A 17733-nucleotide genomic window follows, 5' to 3' on the forward strand; every position below is an offset into this window, starting at 1 on the left:
ACACACAAACAAAACACACACACACACGCACACACACAATCACACACACACAAATAAATCACACACACGCACAGACGAATACATCACACACACGCACACACACAAACAAAACACACACACACGCACACACACAATCACACACACACAAATAAATCACACACACGCACAGACACAAATAAATCACACACACGCACACACACAAACAAAACACACACACACGCACACACACGCACACACACACACAAATAAATCACACACACGCACAGACGAATACATCACACACACACACACACAAATAAATCACACACACGAATAAATCACACACACACAAATAGAGCACACACACACGCACGCACGCTGGCAAATCACGTGCAAAGGGAATGCCGCTGCGTCTGGCAACCCCCCCCCCCCCCCCGTGTGCTATTCCGGCCTTCACAGGTGCTACTCGCTAACAGCACTTGCCCCAACAGTCTGTGAAGGCTACACGGGGGATCTTTGTCGTTTGTAGACGATACTCCGTTGTCAATCATTCGCCTGGGATCCTGCCATGAGAAATCTTCTAATTTTGACAAAAAACTTTCGTGACTGCAGGAATTAATATTCTATGGGTCTTTCGGTCAAGTCACGTAGACAGAAAAAAATAACAATAAAATGAAAAAAATATACAAACATATTTTATTCACTTTATTTTTTATTATTTTATCGTAATTTTTTCTATCTACTCAACTTTACCGAAAGAACCATAGAATATGTATTCGAATCTCAACTCCCAGTGCGTTGCAGATAATAACTGGCGGTTGTTGTTGTTGGTTGTTCATGTTCGCAACAAAACACCGCAGATATTTCTTGTTTCTTGACTGCCAATTTGCACGACAATTTAGATTCGGAATTTTTTGTTTATTATATCGTCTGCAGCAGAGTCGCATCCCCCCGTGCACCCCACCCTCGTTCCACACCCCCCCCATGTGCCCCCACCCTCTCCCCCGTGCACCCCCACCCACGCCCCCCCCCCATGTGCCCCCCGTCCTCTCTCCCCGTGCACCCCCACCCACACCCCCCCCCCATATGCCCCCCACCCCATCCCCCCGTGCACCCCACCCTCGCCCCACGCCCCCCCCATGTGCCCCCACCCTCTCCCCCCGTGCACCCCACCCTCGCCCCACTCCCCTCTGCCACTAAGCGCGTGTTCTGACCGGCTGATTGACGGTCACGTCAGTCCACACGCCAGCCAGCCGAGGGTGGCGGGAGGGCATGGGGAGATTGTGCTCAGCAGAGCGGCCGGGCTCCAGGGAATTCTGGTCTGTGGCACTTTAAAAGTTACTTAAACTATTTTTTTTAATTTTTTTTATTTACCAGGAAAGGCTTCGCTTGAGCCACGTACATATTTTTTTTTCCGGAAGCGACTTGGCTATCACAAATTACAAGCTTAACCAAGTGTCTGATATAATCATCACGTGGAAATGTCTAGCGGTAGTCAACTGCTCCGAACGCGTGATGTTGATTTTTTTAATGTGGAGGGGGAAAAATCGGAGGATCTGGAGAAAAATCCACGCGACCACGGAGAGAGAGAGACGCAAACTCCAAATATGCAGCAGCAGGCGTCAGGTTTGGGATCGAACCCACGACCTCCTGCATACCAGGCGAGGGAGTTAACATCTCCTAGCCACCGTGATGATGAGAGAGACGCAAACTCCAAATACAGCAGCAGGCGTCAGGGTCGAACCCACGACCTCCTGTATACCAGGCGAGGTAGTTAACATCTCATAGCCACCATAATGATGATGAGAGAGAGAGAGAGAGACGCAAGCTGCAAATACACTGCAGGCGTCAGGGTCGAACCCACGACCTCCTGTACACCAGGCGAGGTAGTTAACATCTCCTAGCCACCGCGGCGACTTGGTGGTAGTTGATTGATTTGTTTTTGGTTCGGTGTGCCGCCAAGATCGGAGCAGGCTCGACATTGCCCACCCGCCCGTGCCTTGGAATGACGCGGTGGGAGAAGCGCCACGAGTCGAGATTGAAGAGTGATCGGAAACCCTTTGGGACCCGCGCACCGTTACCAATAACCCAGCGGGTTTGAGCAGCTGAGATACCGCGCGTGACTTTTACTCTCGAAACTTCCCCAAGCGTCTTCAGACAAATCCAGAGCAGAATAAAAAAAATCCGCGAAGTCAACATCGTGATGACAGAATGTGAATCGTTTATTTGGACTGCGGGAGGAATCCGATGAGTTGCGAAGCTCTTTTTCCCAGACATTCAGTACGTCGTCCAACCAAAAAAAATCATTAATTACGGATCATAATATTGGTTGCGAACATCGACCTACACGACCTAATGGCAAATCCATGCGCGTCTTATTTTACCCCAAATTATTTTCATTCTCCAGTTCGATCAGCATCGCTTAGGTGAAGCGTCCAATCACAGACCTCGCAAACCAGTGCTAAGAGACTGGATGCCATAGAACTACTTGCAAGATCCCTTCAAGTGATGTACATATGGATATATATATCGATCCACACACGAGGGAGCACGTGTTTCCACACACTGCACGTGACGTGCGTGTGTGTTCGTCGTATTGCTGTTAAAGATGCTCCCCATCTTTATGCTCCATAAGAATCGATATTGATTGACGAATCTGTGCATCGTTTCAACCCTTTTGAAAAGGCCTCTATGGCCAGAGCCAAACTACAGTGATCTGGCTCGATATGAAGTGCCGCTTGTCCCGAGGTTTGGCATGCGATATTATACAAAGTAAACACAGATGCCTCACGGGCCGAATGTCACGATCAACACGTCTGTAATGACTCAGTCGAGTGACTCAGGGAGCTCGCGAGGTAAATACCAGAACGCCAAAGCCAGCTGTGATTAAACCACGTGCTCATTTAAACAAACGCACTTTTTTAAATTCTGATAGCCAAATTGAGACCACATTTTGAACGACTTTTTGTTTATTTTCTTTCGGTAAAGTCATGTAGGTAAAAAACGAAATAAAATTAAAATGAAAACTACTAAATTAAAACAAATCACTGTGATTTTTTTTTATTTAGTGGTTTTCATTTTAATTAAAAGATTTAGTTGTTTTCACTTTATTTAAAATGAAAAATAAATAAAAACAAATCACAGCAATCTGTTTTAATTTAGTTTTCATTTTATTTTGTTTTTTACCTACGTGACTTTACCAAAAAAACCAAAGAGTATATGGATCCTTGCAGTCACGAAAACTTCAAATCTACGACTCTTTGTTTCATCTTCTTGGTTCTTTCGGTAAAGTCACGTAGAAAGGAAGTAATAAAATAATAAAAATAAAACATAATAAAACAATTCTCACGACGTTTCGGCCACAACGCAAGCAGCCGTCCTCAGGTGAAAACCAGGTCCGTCGAGGCGACAGAGTCTGAATGAGACTCTGACGGCTGCTTGCGTTGTGGCCGAAACGTCGTGAGAATTGTTTTATTATGTTTTAGTTTTATTATTTTATTACTTCCCTTCTACGTGACTTTACCGAAAGAACCAAGAAGATGAATCCCTGCAGTCACGAAAGCTTTAAATCGAGACTCTTTGTTTGTTTGGTGTTGCTGTGTGCGCTCTCAATGGTGACCGTTGCTCGTCAAGTTTCAAGTTTGTTTTTGTTTAGCCCAGGCGGTGATGAACCCACTCGAACAGCTTCGAGTCTCATTCGCAAGAGTGACCTTGGTCACGTAAACATTGGCACTCATTGACATCGTGAGAATTGTATTTTATAATGTTTTATTTTTATAATTTTATTATTTCCCTTCTACGTGACTTTACCGAAAGAACCAAGAAGGTTGCATTTATGATGCCCGCGTGATGAAACAAAACACGCGCCTTCAAATGCGCTTCTGTGGCCGTCTGGAACGCTCTTCCTTTCCGATATTAGGAAGCCACTGGGCGCCACGCACTTTTAAACCCTCGAGATTCACAAACTCGTTTCTTTATAACTACTTTTTTTCTGTTAAGTTTGTTGTCCTTCCCCCAGCACCGCCGATGAGCACAGTTTGGCTACGTACGGCGTGAAAGAAGTTCAACATACCGCACATACCATGCGAGGTGGAGCATTGATGCACGCAGCGCTATCAACCTGACCACACGAGTTTTGATTCCTGGCCACGGCTAAAATCAGTGGTGAGTGGTAAACGCTCCTGATCTCTCCCCCCCCACCGCCACACTGCACCACCCGACCTTGATAATCGTGGTGAAGTATGGTATTTTATGTATATATGTATAAACAAAAACACTACAATGGCCAACATGGCATGGGGGAGGCATTCATCATCCATTGGTGGATTGAAAATGGCTTCAAGTTCAAGTTCATTTATTAGGTATAGCCCTGTGAGCCATTCGGCTCTTGAATCGGGTGCAACCGCAACAAACAAAAACATGAACAAGAAAACATCTTAAAGTGACTATGCGACTATGTGTATTTAGATATTTACCCTTCAACATGGCACTTCTCGTGTGTATAAGGATGATTTCAATTATACTCATTATTAATAAAATACCGAATGTATTTCTGAACAACAACAAAAAACGCCGCTGCACTTTTGAGACAGCCGTGGCTTCATCGGTGGGAGGTGGTGGGGGGGAGGCTTAAATCCACGATTGCAAACCAGGATACCCAGAGGTTCCGACTCAGAGTTCTGAGCCCTGAGCCCCCTCGCCTTCATCTAAGTTGTCTTGTGGTTACATTTCGATTTAAAGCTTTCGTGACTGCAGGGATTAATCTTCTTGGTTCCTTCGGTAAAGTCACGTAGAAGGGAAGTAATAAAACAATATAAATAAAACATAATAAAATAATTCTCACGACGTTTCGGCCACAACGCAAGCAGACGTCCTCAGGTGAAGAACAGGTCTGCCATTCAGACATTGTCTTTCTGACATACCTGTTCTTCACCTGAGGAAGGATGCTTGCGTTGTGGCCGAAACGTCGTGAGAATTATTTTATTATGTTTTATTTTGATTCTTTTATTATTTCCCTTCTACGTGACTTTACCGAAAGAACCAAGATGATGTCTTGTGGCTGTTGTTGTTTGACTTGCATCTCACTGGGATTTTTGCACACAGCGTTGGTGTACGGTGCTTTGTCTGCAATATTTTGCTGTCTTCTCTTGGATTTTCTGTTTGCACTTAGTCACATAGTCACTTTAAGATGTTTTCTTGTTCATGATTTTGTTTTTTGTTGCGGTTGCACCCGATTCAAGAGCCGAATGACTCACAGGGCTATACCAAATGAATGAACTTGAACCCAGCCACCGTTTAAAATCCGCCTGCATGCTCAGCGATGCAGCGTCGGGTTTATTTGGAGATGGCGAATGTCTGGGATTTTAAAAAACCCAGCTCCCAAAAGAAGTGTTATCACCATCGGAGCCCCCTCTCGCCGAGAGCCACCTTGCATTTGAGTTAAATGTGTTTCGGGAATAAAGCGTCGCCACCGGAGTAAGCCTCCTTCGAAACTCTTCATGGGGCTACGTTGTAACCGGTGTCCCTGTATTAAAGTATCAAATAATCACAGGAGCGTCAAACGAAAGTGCATTGGGTTACGCCTGTTCGCGCAAATACAACTATACACAAGACAGTTAGGGGGTTTGTATATTTGTATTTGCTTTGTTTGCGCGGAGGAGCGGTAGAGCGAAAAATGGTTTACTCAGCTACATCATGGGTCCTCCTTTTCCAGTACCAAAATATGCGAATAGGTTTTCCCATTTTTTTCTGGCAACAAAACAGGCGTTAAGATGTTAAAACACCAAACTGAAACCTTTTACAAGGAATCATGTCTGCATTAACCTCGATGCTTTATTTTATTTCTACCTACGTGACTTTACCGAAAGAGCTAAAGAGTATGGATTCCTGCAGTCACGAAAGCTTCAAATCAAGGTAGTTGATGATTTCGATGTAAAGCTTTCGTGACTGCAGGGATTCATCTTCTTGGTTCTTTCGGTAAAGTCACGTAGAATGGAAATAATAAAATAATACAAATAAAACAATAAAATAATTCTCACGACGTTTCGGCCACAACGCAAGCAGCCGTCCTCAGGTGAAGAACAGGTCGGGAAGACAGTCTGAATGTTCTCGACAGACCTGTTCGCCACCTGAGGACGGCTGCTTGCGTTGTGGCTGAAACGTCGTGAGAATTATTTTATTGTTTTATTTTTATTATTTTATTATTTACATTCTACGTGACTTTACCGAAAGAACCAAGAAGAGGTAGTTGATGATGTTAAGCCACTTCGACGAACCATCATCGTGTGGAGCTAGATCGCCTCTGAATAACGAGCTCATAGCTCAGTGGGCTTTACCTGGTCAATAAAATGAGTGTTCATACACGTGGCAGGAACGCGTCGCGCCCGGAGGGAATTTCACGCGTGCGAGGGGGCAACACGCTATTCCTATACGGACTCAAAAGGTGGGGTCGGCATTTCTGCTGCACCGCCGTCTCCTGGCGAACCAGGGGTACGACGCCTCCTGAACGCCCACGGGAATGGAGTTTCCTACCATCTGTGTGTGATACACCAACCATCGGTGCCGGTGCAACCCCCACAGTGCTGGACCACAGTCCGGTTAAATATCCATTTTATATTACGGTATTGTTTATGTGTGTTTTTAAAAATAACATATATTTATCAAAACTGGTAATGCTTCAATGTCTGGTTTTAAATCATGGGTGGTGCCAGCCAAGTCAAATATATAATAGGCGACGTTTCGGGCAATGGCTCTTCTTCACATCACATAGAAGCAGAGGATACAAAGTGGATAATTGTAATAAGAGTTAATAATGACCTAGGGGAGGGCCCGGGACCGGTTCAGATAATCGTCACTGGTGTTGGCCGTGAGCGGGAATCGAACCTGTGTCGCCGGGTTCATAGCGCAGCGCGCTAACCGCTACACCACCGCTCCCCCCCAAACACACTGACACACACACTGACACACACACTAACAAAGATCCCCCGTGTAGCCTTAACAGACTGTAGGGGCAAGTGCTGTTAGCGAGCACCTATGAAGGCCCGTATGGTACACGAGGGGATGGGTGGCCAGCACCACGCCCGACCGCCTTTTTCTCCCTAGTGGCAATGATTACAGACCACACCAGGTACTCATTTGAGGCCGAGTTGACCTAGGGGAGGCCCGGGACCGGTTCAGATAATCGTCACTGGCGGTGTTGGCCGTGAGCGGGAATCGAACCCAGGTCGCCAGGTTCATAGTGCAGCGCGCTAACCGCTACACCACCACTCCCCCCCCCCCAAACACACAGACACAAAGCTAAAGACAAAGCTTCCCCATATAGCCTTAACAGACTGTTGGGGCAAGTGCTGTTAGCGAGCACACACACACAGACAGACAGACAGACACACTGACACAGACACTGACACAGACACAATCGACTCAGCTGACGCGCAAGAGTGCACGAACGAGGGAACGCCGCAAGCCGCGTGCACGCGCGTTGCCTCGCCTCGCTCACCAGCGTGAAGGGCGTGTTGAGGGTGGTGATCATGATGTCGGCGATTGCGAGGTTCACGATGAACATGCTGGTCGCCGACTGCATCCGCTTGTTCTTGATCACCACGTGGCACACGAGCGCGTTGCCGAACAGCGAGATGACGATGATCACCGAGTAGGCGACGATGAGCAGCGACTGAACGGTGAAGTTTTGCGCCTCGGCTCCGTGGCGCAGCGATCCGGTCATGTTGTCGAACGAGAAGACGAGCGTGCTGTTCACGAAGGCTCGAGGCGACTCGTTGAACATCATCATGCCGATGTCGAGTGGCGCTTTGGCGCTCCTGTTGGCGCGCGCCGTCGTGAAGTCCACTCTCTGAAGCATCTTGAGAAAGTATGGGACGGTGTTCCGCATGTACTCGGTCATCGTTGATCTGATGATGCTGCTGCTGCTGCGTTGAATATAAGCGCGCGTTTTTGTTGTGTGTGCGCGCGTTTTGTAGCTCGTCGCGAATGGGTTTATGTACGGGGTTGTTTTGTATTGATGTGTGTGATGTGTGTACAGCACTTGTTCGCTAACGGCACTTGCCCCAACAGTTTGTTACGGCTGTACGGGGGATCTTTGTCTTTGGTGTCCGCAGGTTGTAGCTAACGCGGCGTGTACTGGGTTGTGTGTGTTGGTGTGTGTGTGTGTGCGTGTATGTAGCTTCTGTAATGCAATATATATACGGTGTGTGTATGTCAGTGCGAGTGTGTGTGTCTGTGCAGTTTGCAGCCAATGCGATGTGTGCGAGGGATCTTAGTGTGTGTGTGTGTGTTTGCGTGTGCATCCGTGTTGGGCTGTGTGTTGTTGTGTGTGTCTATTTTGTGTTTTAGTGCGTGTGTTGGAGTGGTGGTGTGTGTGTGATTGGATTGGGGTGTGTGCAGTGTGTGTGCTGTGTGTGTGTGTGCAAAACAAAGTAACGTCCTTATTCGAAAGCCTCCTGAATTACAAACGTAGTTTTTAAATTATGCTTTTTAAAATTACAGCGATTATATATTCGTCTATGAAAACTAATTTCTTCAGTGAGAATTTTTTTTATGATAATTACAGAACCATATAATTCACAATATCCAATTTAATTTTCAGTGAAAGTAAAACATTCTACTTCATATTTGCCGCACACGGCATAATTGTTGGTAATCTGTTTCGCGATGTAAGCAAACAATCCGTGTATATGTTACACAACATTACAAAACACTGACATTTACACTTTTACACTTATTCCCGCCAGCAAGCCTACACTGCGAACGGGAATTAAAAAGCCGCTGCTGCTGATGATCATTCAGCCGCTACTGCTGATGAAGGTTATTCTTTTTAAAACTCTAAAGCACCCCGTAGCAGGCCATTTAAACGGAGCATCCGCCCGTTATAACGCTGCTCTAGGACACGCTGGCGAGCGTGAGTGGAGGCTCGGGAAGCATTGCCCTGACATTTAAATACAAGAGATTCTGGCTGGGGAAGGGGGGGGGGTGTAAATGCACAGGAATAAGCACGAGGAGGAGGAGGAGGGGGGGGTCTCACTGAGCAGGACAGAATGTCATTGGACAGAGATGAGCATGAGCAGCAGCAGCGAGTGTGCCCAAACATCGGCACCCACACAATCCGTCCGATCTCCCCCCGCCTTAGTCGCCGCATCTCTCGCCAGGGTCACATCCTGCCCAGTACTTAAAGCGGCGGTCGGTGGCTTTGTGCGGCGTGTTTGTCGTTGTCGTCTCTCTCTCTCCACCCTTCTCTCTTAATTTTATTTTTTTACTTCTTAATTCTTATATTTTTATTTCTTATGTTTATGTTTTTTTCTCTCTTTTTTTTACTTTCTTTTGTCATTAATTGTTATTTTTTAATTTCTTATGTTTATATTTTTTTCTCTCTTTTTTTCTTTCCTCTTCTTTTTTTTGTCACTTCTCTGTCTCGCTGCGTCTTTGCTCTCCGTGCGGCTGTTATCTCGAGCGATCGTGCTCGCAGCGCAGCGCAACGCAACGCCGTGTTGCCATTTGTTCGGTCTCGCTGATGTTTTCGGGGTTGTTGTCGTTGTTGCTGCTGCTGTTGTTGTTGCTGGTTCTGCAATAGACTGCTTGCGTGTCTCTCTCTCTCTCTCTGTACAATAACCGCAGATGTGTCTATTACGGTGGCGTGTCCCCTGTACTGCCGTCCCGTCCTGCAGCGTGTACGTTGAACTTCCTTTGCACCGCACGTTGCCAACCGTGCCGATCGGAAGGTGCGGGGGCAGGACCACAGAGCTAAACACAACGTGGCTGACACCGGAGTTCGTCTCTCATCGGCGGATACGTTGCGCGTGGTGGGGTAAAGTGTGGGTAAGGGGCCGTCCATAAATGACGTCACGCACCTAAGGGGGGGGGGGGGGTCAGACATTTGGGACGATGTGTGACGAGGTGGGGGGGGGGGGTGTTGAGAAATGTGACGTCACATCAAAATGCGCAACTTTAAATCAATATAGACAACACGTTCTACTTAATTAAATATTCTCCTACAACATCAGAGTGCAGCGCCACATTAAATACGCACTACAATGACAATAGTTTAAAGCGATTTGAAGCATGTTTATTGGGGGGGGGGGGGGGGCAGAGCTTTGTCAAGTCATATTTGAGAGGGAGGTTCTGACTTTTTGTGACGCCGTGTGACGAAGGGGGGGAGGGGGGGGGGGTCAAAAATCGTCCAAAATCGCGTGACGTCATTTATGGACGGCCCCTAACGCCCGCCGAAGAATCAGTTCTGAAGAATCAGTTCTGATTCTTCGGCCGTTGCCGATCATTGCTACAACTCAGTGGGCTCTCATGAAATTGTCTTTTCCGAGACCAACGTTCTCTGCAAAGCTCCTGGCTACCATCAAAGGTTTGTACACGAAGCCATACAAATATACAAACACAGACATAATTTCAACCGTGATGATGGCTACAAACTTAGTAATCATTGGAAAGATGTTATTAACCACGCAAAAAAGACTTAATTACACTTTTTTGACCATCTTATCTGACACCCACTAGTTTACGTTACTTTACCGAGTGTTAACATCCCCAGTGTTTAACAGTAATCTCTTCATTGTTCAGCCAGCATTGGTATAAACATACGCATTTTATTTTATTTTCTATCATGTGTATCAGACCTCCCCCCTCTCTGTCCAATGCGTTGGCGTGGGCAGCAGTGTGTCGCTTGCGCACAATAGCTTCCACGCCGTCGCCCACCCTTTTTTTGGCCCCTCTCTCCCGATACTTTCCATTCATTGGCTACCACATTCTGATGAGCCCCCCCCCCCCTCTCCTCCCCCCTAAACTCGCTTTTAAGGGATTACATCTTGAATCATTGCCTCACTTGATGCAGCTGATCTGGCTGTGACTGTCCCACCTGATGACGGAGACTTGTGTTGCCTCCGAAACGTCGTGATCTTTATTTTATTTTATTATTTTTTATTAATTTTGATGTTTTACCTACGTGACTTTAACATCTCCTAACATCTCCTAGCCACCGTGATGATGATGATGAGAGAGACACGCAAACTCCAAATATACAGCAGCAGGCGTCAGGGTCGGGATCGAACCCACGACCTCCTGTAGACCAGGCGAGGTAGTTAACATCTCCTGGCCTCACTTGTGGGGGGTGGTCGCAGTCCCCAAACCCTCCCCGCGTCCAACTTCATCACCCACCCATCGGTCTCTCCGCCCACCCCCTCGCGACCTCTCACCCCACTGAGATATAATAAACATTACATTCCACAATTCCACGGCCCCTCGCATCAAAGGGGACGCGATTTTCTTCGTACGTACGCACGTAAAGAAGTATGTACACTCCGCCTCCGTGGTCCACAATCCAGTGGATATCTGAGCGAGTCTCAAGCGTGGATGGTAATAAAAAAAGGAGTGTCGGGCAGAGGTCGCAACCGGGTACCTGATACCCGTACCCTACTCGATACCCGGCTACCCGTACCCGGCCGGGTACCCGTTTGCGACCCTGGTGCGGCCGGGTACGGGTACGGGTAGGCCGTGAGTCGCTGGTGTCACTCATTTCGGGTAGGGTACGGGTAGGGAACAGGTACCCGTACCCGGCCGGGTACCCATTTGCGACCCTGGTGCGGCCGGGTATGGGTAAGCAATCAAAACCTGTTTGCGACCTCTGGCGAGGGGGGTGGGGGGGGGGTACCCCACGCTTCGCCTCACCTGCCCATCGACTCTTTTGCTCCCCACTCTTGTGCTGCTGGGTCACGGGTCAGAAATCTGCGGCGCTGAACCTCTTTGGTGACTAGATTTGAAGTTGTCTTGTTGTTGTTTGACTTGCATCCCACTGGGATTTTTGCACATTTTTGTGTACGGTGCTTTTTCTGTAATATTTTACTGCCTTTTCTTGGATTTTCTGTTTGCACTCAGTCACATATTCACTTTAAGATGTTTTTTGTTCATGTTTTAGTGGTTTTTGTTGTTGCGGTTGCACTCGATTCAAGAGCCGAATGGCTCACAGGGCTATACCTAATAAATGAACTTGAAAACTTGAAATGAAGCTTTCGTGACTGCAATGATCCATACTCTCAGGTTTTTTCGGTAAAGTCACGTAGGTAAAAAATTAAATTAAAATTAATTAAAATAATAATAGAAATAAAATAATAAATCACGACGTTTCGGAGGCAACACAAGTCCCCGTCATCAGGCGGGACCGTCACAGCTAGACTTGATACAGTAAGTAAAACATTAAAATTAATAAAAGTAATGTTTAACCTACGTGACTTTACCGAAAAAACCTAAGAATATGAATCCTTGCAGTCACGAAAGCTTCAAATCTAGAATTGATACAGTAAATCTAGATGTGACCCCCGTTGGTGACGTTCATTTATCGATGACCACCTCTGTCTGTCTCGTACTCGCATTGCATGGCGGCCCTCTTGAAATATTGAGTTTTTTTGTTTGTTATATATTTACCGATGTTTTTGTTTGTTTGTTTTTAACATAGCTCGCATTGTGCTTTTGGATGCCGACCCCTGTGCTGGCTAAACACAGACGAGCCGAGAGGAGATTTAATGCATTTGTAGTGCCACTCGATACAGCACTCTTCAATAGTAGTAGGAGACTTTATTCCTTCCAGCACAAGACACATGCAGGTTTGCAAATATTCACTTAACTCCAAGCGTCCCGAACTCCCTCGCTTCCCCCAAACTTTGTGTATATCCCTCACACCCCCTTTCCCGAAGGTTGCCTTGACCATCCACTTGGTTAAGTACCAATCCAGAGGGCTTTGTTCGACTTCCTAACTGTCCGTGTCACGCACGCCGTGTCCAGAACGTCGGGTGGGTAATTTTGGGCTGCCATCTTCTTGGTTCTTTCGGTAAAGTCACGTAGAAGGAAGATAATACAATAATAAAACATAATAAGATAAAATTATTTTAATGTTTTATTTTTTTTATAATAAAAATATTATTTTTTAAAAATATTATTTATTATAATAAAAATAAAACATAACAAAATAAAATTACTAGTAAAAAATATTATTTATTATAATAAAAATAAAACATAAAATAATTGTATTTTATTATGTTTTATTTTTATTATTTCCCTTCTACGTGACTTTACCGAAAGAACCAAGAAGATGAATCCCTGCAGTCACGAAAGCTTTAAATCGAAATTTAACTTTGGACTGTCATTGAATCACTGCACAGTGAGTGTGCCGTACCATTCTCTCACCATTGGTTCAATCGCTACGCCGTGATGTAGAATCTATCCGGTGACCTGGGGATTCCAAGTCCGGCAAAGTGTTCACCGTTACACACGACAGCGGCATCTCCAATTATTTTTATTACACGCTTTTTTTTATGAACTCACTCTGTTGTTGTTGTATCCTCAAATCTTCTAAATTTTTACGCACTTCCCAATGCGCTATCGACTGCAAACTTGGTATACTTATGTGATACTGATGACAAGACTATATTCTATCATAAACAATTAAAAACATAGATTTTAAAACATTATTTTGTATATGTTATGTTTCGACTTGGCTCTAATTATCCACGGTCAACTGACGTTGGCTATACATCACCACGGTCCCTTGCGTTGTGGCAAACTTCGGGGCCACGTCCTGGAGTCGTGGAGTTCTTTCATTACTAGTACAGTACATTTCAATAAAGCGTGTTTTGAAAAAGTTTTTTTTTTAACGCTGAATTCGGTGCTTCTACAGCTTAGCACTGCAAGAGAGAGAGAGAGTTCGTGTTCTCGTGGCTACAGTTATTATCATGGTTGAGTGTTAAGGCTGGGTGGCACAGCAGTATATTGATCGGCTTGTAAATCAAACAAGTGGTTGCACGTTCAATAGCCCCCGTTTGGGAGCACACGGGACACTCATCATCATGTTGTTGTTGTTGTGTAGCGTCGAAGTCATTTCCATTGGTTGGTGTTCGATCCCCTAATTTTCAGCCCCGCTAGAGCCACTGGTGGCAATTCCACGTTCCTATGGCGAGGGCGAGTCTACACATAGGACAACCAACTGTTGACCACCACACAAAGTGGTGCTAAATTTTAAATCCTTTATATTAAGTTAATTTGCTTTGCTTGCTTGCGCGCTTACGACCGTGCAAATCTTTCGGTCGTTTTTTAACCCACTTCCCGTGATCCAATAGAGCTGACATTTTGCACACAGACTCGTTGTGCGTGACAATTTATTTTCGTGAAAAAAAAATTTTCCTAAATTTTCACTTTTTAGGAAAAATAAATTTTCATATTTAATTTAAAATACCAATGTGATAAAAATGAAACTCTTACTCAAGAAAAATAGAAATGAATAATAAAATAAAACCGATGCCACGCAATTAAAGGATTTATAGTGAAAAACTTTGTTTTTACGGGTTAATTTTATCTCACTCGGAGATGATGATGATGATGGGCTGAGTCAATCGCTTCAACCGACTGCAGAAGCCGCTTGCTTTACCACTCAAGCCTCCAATGGCAATTACAGTGCGGTAAATGTGACATGAGTAATAGCTAAATAAAAATAACTAATTCAATTACACTTCAACGATTTCAAGTTAAATGAACGCGCACCACCGGTCATTGTGTAAGTTCTGTACTCGTGTCGTGAATACTGACGAGGCACACATTGGCCGGCTTTTATAAAATGACACGGGAGAGTAACTTTATTTGTTTTTATCAGGGTCATGTGTTTTAATCAGGTCATAATAAGCCTCGCCTTGAAGCAGTGCCGGATTATCCTAGTAGCAACAGTAGCTACATATGTAGCTACGGGCCCCGCACTTTCAAGGGCCCCGCGCTAAGGGTTCGTCCATAAATGACGTCACGCGATTTTGGACGATTTTTGATCCCCCCCCCCTTCGTCACGTGACGTCACAAAAAGTTAGACCCCCCTCAATATGACGTCACAAAGCACTTCCCCCCCCCCCCTATTTTCTTTAAATATGCTTCAAACGCTTTAAACTATTGTCATTGTAGTGCGTATTTAATGTGCCGCTGCACTCTGATGTTGTAGGAGAAAACATTTATCAAAAAGTATATTTAATTAAGTAGAACGTGTTGTCTATATTTATTTAAAGTTGCGCATTTTGATGTGACGTCACATTTCTCAACCCCTACCCCCCTTCGTCACAAATGTCTGACCCCCCCCACCCAGGTGCGTGACGTCATTTATGGACGGCCCCTAAATGCTTTCAAGCTATCAATTCCGCTTCAGTGATTCTGCACTTGCTCTATTACTATAGTACTATACCGCCTTCAACTTGTATAAACGACTGGGTGTTTAAGGTTAGCGATTTGTCGTATTATCTGGCCGTATAGCGAATAAAAAAATACAATAGCAGCCTTTTTGAATCCCTTCCTCCTCTTCTGTCCACCCTGCAGAACGAGTGGGTACATCGTGGTTAGTCAATGGGCAGGTCCTGTGTGTGAAATGCAATGTTGACTCAACTTGGTGCAGGTTAGGAATCTCTTATGCACCGTGGCGCGATGTTAACTACCTCGCCTGGTATACAGGAGGTCGTGGGCTCAATCCCGACCCTGATGCCTGCTGTATATTTGGAGTTTGCGTGTCTCTCTCTCTCACCATGATCACGGTAGCTAAGAGATGTTAACTACCTCGCCTGGTATACAGGAGGTCGTGGGCTCAATCCCGACCCTGATGCCTGCTGTATATTTGGAGTTTGCGTGTCTCTCTCTCTCACCATGATCACGGTAGCTAAGAGATGTTAACTACCTCGCCTGGTATACAGGAGGTCGTGGGCTCAATCCCGACCCTGATGCCTGCTGTATATTTGGAGTTTGCGTGTCTCTCTCTCTCACCATGATCACGGTAGCTAAGAGATGTTAACTACCTCGCCTGGTATACAGGAGGTCGTGGGCTCAATCCCGACCCTGATGCCTGCTGTATATTTGGAGTTTGCGTGTCTCTCTCTCTCACCATGATCACGGTAGCTAAGAGATGTTAACTACCTCGCCTGGTATACAGGAGGTCGTGGGTTCAATCCCGACCCTGACGCCTGCTGCTGTATATTTGGAGTTTGCATGTCTCTCTCATCATGATCACGGTGGCTAAGAGATGTTAACTACCTCGCCTGGTATACAGGAGGTCGTGGGTTCGATCCCGACCCTGACGCCTGCTGCTGTATACATGAAGTTTGCGTGTCTCTCTCCCCGTGGTCGCGTGCATTTTTCTCCGGGTCCTCCTTTTTGCCCCTCCACATTTAGAAACATGCAGTTAGAGCGTTTGGCTATGCATTGCTACGTGATACGCCGCTTCGTTGAGCTATCATTTGTGGCCAGGTTGCTTTAGCTGGTAAAATAAAAAAATTAAATGGTTTATAGTCTAAACTTGCCTGATACCTACCGCAACACAATAGTTATTTGAGTTGCCAGTCAGGATGTGCAGTTGGCCTGGGTTTCTCGGGGTTGTCACGGGCACGCGAGATTATTGCCCGTGACACTAATATCGTTTAACTTGCGGCGTGACATTTCTACACTGCACTCCTGCGAAGGAGCCAAATCGGAATGGCATTCGGTTCGGTCCTTTTGTTATTGTTCCCCAGACCCTCGTGGCCTTCAGGGGCATGCCTTTAATACCAGGCCTGTCTCGTCTACTTATGTTGGACGCACTCTTATGAAATGAGAGGAAAGTTTCGACAATGCAATACGTCGTGAGCGATTAGTGTCCCGAGCGAACACAGCTTGAGTCATCGCACTGCATAGGGATCGGGTGACTTTGCATGCCTATCATATGCCCATTATCGAGGAGTACAGAATTGTATTCAAATCCTAGATTTGAAGTTTTCGTGACTGCAAGGATCCATACTCTTTGGTTTTTTCGGTAAAGTCACGTAGGTAAAAAAATTATAAAAATTAAAACTAAATTAAATCACAAATAAAATAAATAAAATAATGAAAACAACTAAATTAAATCACATATTGGTCCTATCTATCAATTGTATATTGATAGATAGGACATATATCTAATCTTTTTACGAAAATTCTCCAAATTCGTTGTACAATTGTGTGTGTGTGCGCACCTGTGATTTGGAGCGACGCTCACAACAACGAGCGGCTAAAACACGGCAAGTTGGCATAGAAAGGGGGCACAGTTGGTGCATCGACCAGTAATCTCAGTCTGTCAACCCATGGCACCTGGGTCTGTCCCGTGACCTCCTGCCAGCGGGCGTTCGACACTTCACGTGGCCTTAAAGTGCACATAGCCTGGCATAAGCGCCGTGGTGATGTCACCGCCACTTAGTGGTGAATGGTGGTCGTTGTTTTCTGTGATTTTGTGCATCTGCCAGTCATCTGAGTCGCTCAACCCACGGCACCTGGGGTGTCTTCTGTGACCGACCTTACCAGCTGAGCCTTGGACACTTTCACGTGGCCTAAAAGGTGCACCTAGCCTGGCACGAACACCGTGATGCCGTCACTGCCACTTAGTGGTACACGGCAGTGGTTGTTGTTATAAGGACAGAGTGTGTGGAGCGATGTTGCGAGATTAAAGTAATATTTAGAAGATCGTATTTATACTCTTGATCAGTGGTTCTTCACCTGGAAGTGCACGCGCCCCCTGGGAGTGCGAGACATTGCCAGATTTTTGTTTTTAGAAGGTAAATAATCGAAAGACAAATTAAGCACGGGCATCGTAAGTACGACTTACTTTGTCTCGTCAAACCCTACGTATTTATTAACATCGTAAAAAAATTTTTTTGGTGATTTTCAAAACGTTTTGGTTTAGCCATGTTTGCTTGCTGTAGTACAGAGTTAGCCTGATAA

The 17733-nt window shown here is 45.6% G+C and overlaps 1 protein-coding gene across 1 annotated transcript in view; it reads right to left on the reverse strand.

The window, feature by feature from the left end:
• LOC133357155 (G-protein coupled receptor 83-like) overlaps positions 1–7876 on the reverse strand; it is a 50519-nt gene extending 42643 nt beyond the window's left edge. The window contains exon 1 of the mRNA XM_061574966.1: positions 7475–7876. Coding sequence (XP_061430950.1) covers positions 7475–7876 — 402 coding nt within the window. The remainder of the gene's footprint in view (positions 1–7474) is intronic.
• Positions 7877–17733: the final 9857 nt, after the last annotated feature.

The sequence above is a fragment of the Lethenteron reissneri genome, chromosome 57 (assembly GCF_015708825.2).
Source record: "Lethenteron reissneri isolate LAM-NWPU_2019-01 chromosome 57, ASM1570882v1, whole genome shotgun sequence".
In the NCBI taxonomy this organism is placed as follows: Eukaryota; Metazoa; Chordata; class Hyperoartia; order Petromyzontiformes; family Petromyzontidae; genus Lethenteron; species Lethenteron reissneri.